Below are 12,455 nucleotides of genomic sequence, written 5' to 3' on the forward strand. Positions count from 1 at the left end.
TTCCACAAGGAAGCATACTAGGACCGCTACTGTTCCTAATTTATGCAAATGACATGTTGTCAGCTTGTGACTGCAACTTGTTCTTGTTCACGGACGACTCAGCCCTGCTGGTCTCTGACAAGAACAAGTTACAGGTTGAAAAAACCCTCAGCTCAGAACTCGGCAGAATCTGCACCTGGCTCGCTGATAACAAACTATCATTACACCTAGGGCTGGGCGATATGGAAAAAAATCATATCGCGATAACGATATGATAATTTTATTTTATTTCTCGATATCGATAATTATCGAATTGTTATAAGTATAATTTTTTTTTTTTTTTTTTTTTTTTTTTTTTAACAACAGATGTATGTTTATTTTGCAGCAATTCTTTGTCATTGCCGCCATCTTTAGTGTTACATCCCCTCACACTCCAGTTCTCAGGCTGCAGCTGGTTTAAAAGCTAAAGTAAACCGGCTTCTCTGCTGGCTGTGGCTCCAGAGGAGTTGAACAGTTCTGGCTCTGCTAGTTTATTTTCGATCTTTTGGCGCTTTTTTGGTGGACAAACCACCGCACATGTGCACTGTGACTCGTGACTGGAGACTAGTTCTGCTAGCACACATAGCCTACTGTGTACAGACGGTTTCAAAATGTATTTTAAATTAGAAAGCAAACAAAATAAATGGACAAGAGAAAAAGAAATCTGAATTTGGTCAGTATTGTCATTTGGACAAGCAAAGCCATTACTTTAAGTTGCAGGCAAGAAAGACAAGTCTGTCCACTGTCTCTGGTTTTAAAACTGCCCTGTTGCAGGTAAAAAAAAAAAAAAAAAAAAACGATTTTCCGATTTTTTTTTAAAATTCGATATTCGATATCGATTATTAAAATATATCGCGATATTTATCGTTATCGTTATATCGCCCAGCCCTAATTACACCTGGGTAAAACAGAGTCCATTCTCTTCGGATCAAATAACAAACTCAGCAAGACCGACGGCTTCTCAGTTACAGTGGGTGACAATATTGTCACAAGGAAAGATGAAATTACATACCTCCTAGAGGCAAATCTTTCCTGTGACAAAATGGCATCAAAGGTAATAAAAAAGTCAACCAACGAACTAGATTCTTGTACCGGATCTCCTCTCTGGTAAACAAGAATACCCTGAAGACTCTGGCAGGAGCACTTATTCAAGGGTACTACGACTATGCTTGTACCTCATGGTACCAAAGCACCCCAAAGGTGCTAAAAACAAGATTACAAACATCACAAAACAAACTGGTCATACTACTACTTGACCTTACTCCTAGAACCCACCTCACCCCTGCCCACTTTGATTACCTAGGATGGCTTAGAGTAGACGACAGAGTACAGCAACTTGCAATGGGCCTGGTCTAAAAGATACACTATACGACTAAGGTACCCATGTACATGTCAAAATACTTCCCAAAGTTCAGTGAATACCACGACACCAGAGGAAGCTCAACAAATCATGTTAAACCCAGATTCGGCTCAAACAAGGGACTAAACACGTTTCGCAATTATGCCACATCAATGTGGAACGCCCTACCCAAAGCTGTAAAGGAATGTGAATCCCTACCCACATTCAAAACCGCTCTAAAAGAGCACCTACGGGAGGCTGCAATTCGAAACTGGCCACCGTAAATGTCCAAACCCCCCCACCCGCACCCCCTCCTAATAGACAGTCTCCTCTCCACCGTATGTATATATTCTCTCTCCACCGTATGTATATTTCTCTCCCACCCACCCGCCCCCTCCTAAAGTACAGTCTCCTCCCCACCGTATGTATATATTCTCTCCCCACCGTATGTATATTTCTCTCCCACCCACCCACCCACCCCCTCCTAATGTACAGTCTCCTCCCCTATACTCTCTGTCAGGATCTATGGGTAACAGTACAGTATATTTGCACATCATATATGTCACAAATGTAACAGTACTATATACCTGTATGTCCCTATGCCATAAATGTCATGATGTCATGTATGTTGTGTATGTCATAAATGTCACTATGAATTGAAAATGGGGGACCCTGATTTAAACAAGACAAACGTCTTTCTCTGGTCTGCATCCACTTAACAATTGTGTGTATTGAGCCATACTGTATTGTACCCATTCTGCAATCTGTTAAATAAAGTTTTCATTCATTCATTCAGGCACATTATTTTGACAGTGACTGTTAGAGCTAGGAGAGAATTTGGTACAGCAAGAGGGTAGGCATTGCCGATTTAAACATGATTTTAATTTATTTGTTAAAAAAAAAAAAAGTTTACCTTTAATAATGTTTGGCACACAAAGACCAAACTGACTGAAAAATATAGGCAATATTTGTCAAAGTATTAACTTAGTGCAAACAAAAAATTATTAAACCTTTCCATTTTTGTGGCCACATTATAGACAAAGGCCAACATAAAATATGCATAATGCTCAACCAGCACTAGACTTTCTTATCAAAAAGTAAAAGTCACAGAAAAGATGATTAGGGTTTTAAATAAGGACGTTATTAAAGGAGCTCCCGTCTTATACGGAGCTACTGAGCAATTTGATCCCGTAGATGGACTTGGCTGACGCGCCGTTCTATTTGTCTGATCTGATACCAAACAGTCCTTGTCCCAATGATACAATGCAGGCAGCTTTACTTGGAAAATGATATTTATTTGCTTCACCGTGCAAACAGAATATCTTCGCTTTTGTTCCTTAAACTGATTAAATAATAATGAATACAATACCTAATTGCCTACAAACATTTCGCCCTGTGGCGTGTTCGTGCGTGCGTGCGGTCAAAAACCATTGCCCTTTCGGGGTCAAAACTCCTCCTCATACAGGTGTACCTGACGCTTAAATAAAAGAAGCGCCACCCCCTGGTCACATAAATCCACTGCACATTAAATCCATTTTGGCCGTTAGACGTTTATGGGGTTTCTTGTATTAATGATAATTTGCACTAAGGAATGTTGTAACTGTTATCGTAAAAAAAAAAGGAGATGTTACAAGGGAATGGGGAATATAAACCCCCCCACAGTGGTGTGTGGAGTTGGTACGTCCCAGCAGGGACCAGGATGTTATGGGTTGCAGACGCAGTTGACGCACACGCTCTAGTCTCCTGGCTCGTTATTGAAAACAAACAGTTATCTTTGAACCTCTGTTGTCAAGCCTCGTCAATATACCCCCCCTTCCCCACTAATCGAACTGGTGTCGTGGAGTCACTTCTCTGTGAGCGTTTCCACGGTTAGCTTGCGGCTAACATTAGTTAGCTTGCGGCTAAAGTTAGTTAGCTCGTAGCTAACGTAACTGTTACGTTAGCCTAGCTCGAGGCTATTTTCCCGTTAGTGTATTGATTTGGTGCCACTGGTAGTCCTCCTTGCTCTCTGTGTTGCTGTGTTTTGTAAATAAATACTATTATTTTGCAAACTGTTTCTGGATTTTATGTCACTGCACCCTCACCTATTATGTCTGTTGCCTTGTGTTGCCACCCCACACTAGGGTGCGTAACACATATACACTGGTAATCGCGATGGCGATGCGATCACTTGGAATTATTCTTTTTGGAATACCTTCTGGCTAAGGTAAGGTACATTCTATGTCTATTTTACCAAACCTGAAACGCGTTTTTCTAATGGTCACCGGACGTAAAACATGCTCGGCAAACACGATCAGTTTTGAGTTAAAACGACCCCCCCCCCCCTTGATGATTTTGTGAAGGTACATATGTACATGTCATATACCTTTGATTTGGGAGTATTTGGGGTTTCAGGGAATCAACCAGAACGATTCTGCCTTATTGCACATAAAGCGTCTCGCGATCTATGGAAAAAGACTGGATAATTTCGGAATTGGGCGATGTTCAGCGTGTAATAAACTACAAACTACAGTGTGTAGAAACTAACGCCTTTTTACATGTTGGACTACAAATAGTGTTCGTCAAATTAGCCATACCATTTTCCCCATAGCTATAATATAGAATATACAAATAGCTTCGCAAAGATCATGAATTATCGCGAAAACAGTCACGAAAAGCCGGCCTACTGACCAATGTTCCCCCTAATGTGCGCCCGTGCACGCGCTCGCACGCACATGGCAAAACGCTCCCACGCACATCTGAAATCGGTTGCAAAAAAAAAAAAAAAAAAAACTGGATTTTTTACTTTTTTTTTTTATTCAACAAACATGACCATGTTCACGTCTTAAACTCATACTGAGGCTTTAGTTTTGGTTTTAAATTGCATATCATCATTAATTTATTTATTGTCACAGAGCAGAAGAATTTTGCCAAAACAAACCAATAGTATCCAGCTGCAGAACGGCAGACCAGCCACACTCTCAGACCCAAACACATTTCCTTTGATTTAATTATACATCAAATGATTTATGTCAAGGATTGCAATGCCTCGCTTGAATGAAGTTAACTTTTCACCTGGATAACGTCAACATTCAGGGTGAATGTAATGTGAGAAATTGGGATAAATATATATATATATATATATATATATATATATATATATATATATATATATATATATTATATTGATTTTTTTTTATCGGATCGGGAAAGATCGGTATCGGTAGATACTCAAAATTACATGATCGGGATCAGATCGGGAGCAAAAAAATTTGATCGGGACATCCCTAACCATCCCTAACCCTGTTGCGTGTGACGTTACCAAGAGAAGCCCCGCTTTCAGTGCTTTGTGGGCAGCGCTACTGCACGCTCACACAGACACACACAACAGATGAGGAAGTGGACAGATCCGACCAGCATTGCTGGCTCCTCACAATGCAAACGCAAAAATGTACATTACAGATGAACTGCAGAGAAAACTTCCAATTTATCATCCCGGTCGAGACTAATAAGCGGAGTGCAACGCGTGCAAAGCTTGACCATATGTTTATGTGTCTAATAAAGGTGCTGGCGATCTCAAAGCTCACATGGACACAGCAAAACATTACAAACAAAGCAGTGCGAGGCGAGAGTTTGATGGCAAAGTTGACCGAATTGATTGAAGAATGCAGCTATACAGAGAGAGAAAGAATTTTAATGCCTCAAAATTATGTTTTGGTTTGATAAGATGCTTATGATACAATCATTCTAAGGATTATGTGTGTAATAAATTAGTTTAGTACACTAATTGCAACAAATCTGAAACTGCATAGTGCACTTTTAAATTAGTATATTTGTGAGGTTACTGTTTTATAATTTACATTACATTGAAAAAATAAAGATATATTTTTTAAAGCTGGATTTTCTAATACAGAAGAGGTATTATTTAGAACATTACATCATATTTTTCTTGTTATTTATTTTGTCCAGTAAGACTTGAAAATATATATTATTTTGTCATAGGTTGATTTAGTTATTTTCTTGCGATTTGTCAGATAGATTACTTTAGGCATAATACAGCATGTTGAGTAACTTTGGTTATAGAGAGATATTATTTTGTTATATAAAATAATATAAACAATAATTTTATATCCATACAGAGGAGGTATACTTTAAATATATTATAATGATAAGGCATCTTTGAGTAAACTTTGATTAAGTATCTTGAGGCTGAAGGCAGAGTGTCCTCTTTAAAAAAAATCACAATATGGTCACCCTTGAAGTCGCATTATAATTCACTTAATAAAATAATGACGAGTCAGCCTCCTAAAAAGACAAAAGTTAGTGACACGACTCACACCGTCGCCGCCAACCCAGCCAAAGTAAGGACTATGCTCTGTATCATCAATCAATGGTCAAATAAATATTTGATTAAGGAAAATAATATGCCTTTTTGTATTATTTCTCTGTGTATCAGCAAAATGTATATATTTTTATGTTAGACATTAAGGGAAATTAAGATTCTCAGATTTTTTACAAACCGCCGCATATCAACTAACCGGTTAATCGGCAGGTGACATATGTTGCTCAGTAGTTGCTGATGTCTGCTCAGGAGGTTTGAGTGTTTGCTCAGACCAAAAAATAATTAGAGGGAACATTGCTACTGACCGCAAGATGCACGGCCATTGTGGCAGAGAAAGAGTTAAGGAAGGCGGAGCCCTAAGCCCTAAGCCTAGTAGACAGACCCTGAATTTCTATAATAATCTTTAAATATGGCGGCTGGGTGGCGCAGCGGACTAAGTGCTCGTCACCAACGCGAGAGACACTGGTATCGAATCCGGCTCGTTGCCTCCGGCTTGGCCGGCCGTCATACTGGCTCAATTGGCAGAGTCATCGGGAGGGAAGCCGGTGGGCTGGTATTCTGGTTGTTGTAAACAGCGACTCCTACAGGTCGGTCAGGGCGCCTGCACAGCGAGGAAGGGAGATGGTGAGGGTAGTGTGAGCCTCCCACACGTTACACCTCGCCAATGAGAATCCGCGCTGGCAGGTGAAAAGAAGTGGCTGGCTGACTCCATATGTATCGGAGGGGACATGTGATAGTATCTATCAACCCTCCCTAGACCGACCAGTGGAGGGCACATGCGAGCAACGACCAGGAAGGGGAGGGGGGAATTGGCATAACGACGGGATGGGAGAAAATACAGAAAAAACAGGAGGAGAAAAAAAGTGGATAAAGAAAATGTATCTTTAAATATTGCCTGTGTTCAGGCGCCCTTGTGGCGCACCGCATAGTGCCTCGCACACCTACGCGGCCATCCCGGGTTCGCCGCCCGCTCCCGGGCTGATTTGTCGCATGTCCTCCCCACATCTCCTCCCGTTCTCCCTCTCTGTCGGTCTTGTATGGCCAAAAAGAATTAAGCTGTAAAAATGCTAAAAAGAAATCTTTAAAAAAATATATTGCCTGTGTTCACGTTACTCTCAATATGTTGGACTGTGATAAACATCTCGATGGCCACGTCTCCTTTATTACTTCCACCTCTCATTGGAATCGAATATTAGGACTGATTGATAACAATGGAGGTGATGAAAATGCATGTGAATTAGAAACGGAACGATTACAGTCCATCTCTCGCTCATCACGTTGGTGGTGATGCAACGGTTAACATCTGAAATCCCAAAACATTTCTAACAGCAGAGGCCACTGTATACAAAATGATGACGCCATATTGTGATTCCATTGCCTTTCAGCGTTCCCCCCACACACACACACACACACACACACACACACACACACACACACACACACACACACACACACACACACACACACACACACACAATTAGCTATGGAGGTAGGGAATAGAGATACTGGTACATTAGTGTGTCATTTCAAATGTGTAAGGCAGGGGTCGGCAACCTGCGGCTTCGGAGCCGCATGCGGCTCTTTAGCCAATCAGCTGCGGCTCCCTGCCCCCCCCCAAAAAAAAATGTGTTCTCTTATTTTGGAGATCGATGTCATACTGTGACATTGAAATGAAAAAATATTTAGTCAACTAAAATATTTAGTCAACTAAAATATTTAGTCAACTAAAATATTTCATCAACTAAAATATACAGTACGTCACACCCCCCGCACCTCTCCCTGCCGTCTGCAAGTGGCTAATCTTGAGTTTCCGACCCCCCAGTAAGCTAACCATGGATAAATCCAAAAAAAAAAGTCTGAGGAAAATAGAGGGATCAATCTTTCAGACTTCTCCTCAAAAAGAATAAACCGCTGAAGACATAAATCAACGTCAGTCAACCGCTACGTCAATATATACATCCATCAAATCCCTCCGAGATTTGTGAAGCAAGTGAGAGTTTCCAAACACACACACACACACACACACACACACACACACACACACACACACACACACACACACACACACACACACACACACACACACACACACACACACACACACACACACACACACACACACACACACACACACACACACACACACACACACACACACACACACCCACCGTTAGTTCCTGTTTGATGCATTCGATGGTGGCCTCCAGCGCCCTGGTGCCCCGCGTGGCCTCATCCTCCACGGCCTTGACCGTTCTCAGCAGGGTCGTCACGTTGGTCACCATCACCTGGACAGGACAGGTCAAGACACAATACTCTGTATGATAGCATGTACAACTATCATGGTACATACTGCATATATATCTATATATATATATATTAGGGCTGTCCCCGACTAAGGATTTGGATAGTCGACTTTGATTGGCCTGAAATGTTCCTTTGATCATTCCATTTGGGCTGTGGGGGGTGCTTAATGTCTGAAGGAGTCGATTGAAGGCTTCTTGTCCTCTGCGAAAGCATGCAATTGGTCCACTGATGGATACATCTTGATGTATAGTACATCTATACATTTATGACATACCAGATTTGCAAATACAGTACTGTTTGTGATACAAAAAGACCCATAATAGTGATTATTTATTATTTAAGTAAAGTTTTGCCATAATCATATATTTTTCCATAATCAGGTAGCTGAACAACATTGGTAAAAAAAAATTCTATTCTATGAATCATTTTCGGCCTTTCGGCATTCGGTTTTCGGCCAAGAATTTCCCATTCGGTGCATCCCTACTTACAACCAAATAAGTTTTAGGTTTAATTTGTAGGGTATTGCATCGACGACACTACGGGTAAGTAAGTATTGCATCGACTACACTACTGGTAAATAAGTATTGCATCGACGACACTATGGGTAAGTAAGTATTGCATCGACTACACTACTGGTAAATAAGTATTGCATCGACTACACTACTGGTAAATAAGTATTGCATCGACTACACTATGGGTAAGTAAGTATTGCATCGACTACACTACTGGTAAGTAAGTATTGCATCGACTACACTACTGGTAAATAAGTATTGCATCGACTACACTATGGGTAAGTAAGTATTGCATCGACTACACTACTGGTAAGTAAGTATTGCATCGACTACACTACTGGTAAGTAAGTATTGCATCGACTACACTACTGGTAAATAAGTATTGCATCGACGACACTACGGGTAAGTAAGTATTGCATCGACTACACTACTGGTAAGTAAGTATATCATACAACTTAATATCCAAAAATCTGACTAGACTAGTTTGTATTCACAAATAAAAAATAAACTGTACAGTAATATAGAAATAATATGTGAATTTAGAGTGGGCTTTCCCTTTTATGAGCTCTCTTGCAGGTGAAGGGCTTGAACCGTTTTTCTGAGCAAATACAATAATTATAAATCACAATTAATTTATTGTCATCACTAATTCTTGGGAGAAGAACATGTGTCTAATCTGATAAAACAATACATGACCTATGAGGGGATATTAATCTGATAGACAATACATGGCCTGTGAGGAAACATTTATCTGATAAAACAATACATGGCCTATGAGGGAATATTAATCTGATAAAACAATACATGGCCTGTGAGGAAACATTTATCTGATAAAACAATACATGGCCTATGAGGGAATATTAATCTGATAAAACAATACATGGCCCATGAGGTAATATTAATCTGATAAAACAATACATGGCCCGTGAGGTAATATTAATCTGATAAGACAATACATGGCCTATGAGGGAATATTAATCTGATAAAACAATACATGGCCTGTGAGGAAACATTTATCTGATAAAACAATACATGGCCCGTGAGGTAATATTAATCTGATAAGACAATACATGGCCCGTGAGGTAATATTAATCTGATAAAACAATACATGGCCCATGAGGGAATATTAATCTGATAAGACAATACATGGTAAAGAAGGCAGGGGGAGCACAGAGCCCAGTAGCAAAGTATAGCAGTCAGTAGTAGTGTGCCATCTTGACTTTTTTTTTTTTCAATCGTTTTTTTCAATTTTTTATTCTCACCGGCACAATCTGTGAATGTTTCTGTCATTCCTTCTATATTCATAAAATGTTTTAAATGTAAATAAATTCCAAAACTAAAAAAAAATAAAACAGTTCTCCGCAGTCTCAAACACGTGGTATGAGGGCCCCGGTCCTGAGATAAACACGTACGGAATGTCCTTCGGCTGGAGCCAGTGTTGCTGATTAATGTCTTTGCCCGGAGACAAACACGCACATGTCTCTTAGTGAACTCTCAAGGTGGATATCAGAAGTAAAAGGTAAACATGCGATGCAGGGTCCTTCTGCCAGCAACTGGTTTATGAACGGTATGTTACGGGGACGGGTCACATTTAACTCAAAACAATCAACAATAATATGCTCCTTAGAAAGAGGTCAGAATGATTCTGGCTTTTTAGCCATCCTTCAGATGAAGAACCATATAACTCTCTGAAACCTTTAGGACGGCCCACTGTACTTGGAAGTGTGAATTTGATATATATATATATATAACAAGAAAGCACTCAAACTTCAACTTAAATGTATAACTATGAATGAACTCAACACTGTAACATATCATATTTAGACAAGGCCAGAGATGAATAGTCAATTCTCACAGAGGATTTTGGAAATCAAAGGGAAAGTGTCATCTCTTCCTTTCTACCCTAAACGTTCTGCTTGGAAATAGAATTGTAAGCGAAAAATTCCATTTTACATGAAAAATTAAAATAAATTTCAAGCAGTGGCCTGCGGGGACAGTGCAGCTCAGACAGGAGCATTGCTCGTCTTGTGTGGCAGGGAAGCGGGTGTTAAGGAGCCTCACCTTAGCAGCTCCCTTCAGCTGGTACATAGACGGGTCATCCGCCGCTTTGCCCGCGGCACACTTGGTGGCACAGATGAGCTCACCCAAGGCCTTGGCCACGTCTTTAATAGCATTTATCAGAACCACCTACAGAAAGAACACACACACTTTATCACCAATCATTCTGCCTGGAAACAGAACTCCTCAAGGACGTTTCCTACTTATTCAGTCTCCCATTGCTCCTCCAGTTCTGATAACGGTTACACTGAATGCAAAATAAAACATTTTTAAAACGGTGGACATCAAAAGTATTGTGGAATTTCCTTCCAAGGCCTTTTGTTAACACCTCCCCTCCCCCTGTACCCTCCTTTCCTCTCCCCTCACCTGGTCATCCCACACCGCCCCCTTTTCTCCCAGACGGCTTAAAAGACAAACCCACAGATTGAGGTGGGTGCTTTACCCTTTCCCTGGCCTCTACTAAACTCCTAACCTACCGGTGAATTGTATTTGATTAGCCATATTTTAACAATAAATTTGTATCACCCATGAAGATTTTACCACACACATGATTAACATCCCCAGTTCGACCACAGTATCCAGATATAAATCATGAAAAACAGAAGTGACTCGGTGACCTGCGTCTCGGGGTCGTCGGAGCCGATGCTGGCGGCCCCCTGTTTCACCACGTCTGTGAGCTGGGTGATGGTCTTGGCAGAAGACCGGGCGGCGTGCGCCAACTTGTCCTGGCCGGAAGCGGCACCCGACACCAGCATCTTGGTGTCTTCCACCAGGGCCTTGGCCGTCTTCAAAATGTTCTCCCTGAGAGAGGAGGGATAGGAGGGGGGGGGGGGGCAGAGAAGGAAGGAGAGAGAAGGGAAGAAATAAATGGATGAAAGAATCGTGGTTTACCTGAAAAAGTCTTTGTCACCCCCCTCCCCTCACACCCCAAGAGAGCTCTCTCATAGTCCTCACACTGATGACCTCATCACACCACAGTTATTTTCATATCAAAGGCATGCCTTTATCAAAGCTGCCACAGGAGCAGGCGTGTGTGTGTGTGCGCGTGTGTGTGAGGGAGGGCAGGTACCGTTTGCACAAGAACTGGGAGTTAATGGTTCAAAGGAGTGCATTCAGTTGTTCAAATTTATGGAGGTGGGGTGGGGGGCAGTGGGAGGCTAAAGTAATCTCCATTATTTCCCCCTACAATCAAGTCGGGTATGTGACACAATTTGACATAATAACGTGACAAATCATGCCTAAGGGTGGGGGGGGGGGGGGGGGGGGCTGCAAACTCATTCATCGCCCCCCTCAGATCACCCCTAAGAAGAGCGGGTTTCAGTCTAAAGACGCTTCCCATCTCATGTTTCCCCCGTAGGCATTATTTGTAGTTCCTAACTGCAGACCCCCGCACGTCTCGCTCTCTCTAATCACCAGCTAATATGTCTTCCTGTCATTCTCAGCTGTCGTGGGGGAGTGGAGATGGCCTGGGGAGACCTCTACACACTACAGATAAGACAGAGTTACAAGAGCTCTGTCACACATGTGTTTGTAGGTGCACATACAATTACTAGCATGTATGTACAGTATTTTGACCTGGGTCAAAAAGTGGTTACAGACAAGTCTTTGTTTTAACCTGCATCAGTCAGATGTTGAAATAAACTAGTCAGTCAGTGAAAAATCAATGGTCAGTTACTGAAAAAGTACAGTAAATTGACAGAATGTATACATTGTGTATGTATACATACACCTGACGTATACCTGATACCTATACCAGTGAACCTAATCTACCCCCCAGGTTTGTTACATAAAGACACAAAAATACACTGCAACAGCACATACAGTAACATAATCCCATATGATTGTGTGTCCATTAGGGATGCACGATAACACTTTTTCAATGCCAATCCTGATTCTGAGAGCT

General features: G+C 41.3%; 1 protein-coding gene across 1 annotated transcript in view; it reads right to left on the reverse strand.

Moving 5' to 3' along the window:
• LOC311247127 (talin-2) overlaps positions 1-12,455 on the reverse strand; it is a gene marked incomplete at its 3' end in the record, with an annotated part of 264,901 nt that overhangs the window by 53,547 nt on the left and 198,899 nt on the right. Inside the window, exons 46-48 of the mRNA XM_084337443.1 lie at positions 11,170-11,353; positions 10,556-10,681; positions 7,847-7,963 (exon numbers count right to left, since the gene is read on the reverse strand). Of these exons, the coding sequence (XP_084193569.1) occupies positions 7,847-7,963; positions 10,556-10,681; positions 11,170-11,353 (427 nt within the window). The remainder of the gene's footprint in view (positions 1-7,846; positions 7,964-10,555; positions 10,682-11,169; positions 11,354-12,455) is intronic.

The sequence above is a fragment of the Notolepis coatsorum genome (genome assembly GCF_963971535.1).
Source record: "Notolepis coatsorum genome assembly, chromosome: 20".
NCBI lineage: Eukaryota > Metazoa > Chordata > Actinopteri > Aulopiformes > Paralepididae > Notolepis > Notolepis coatsorum.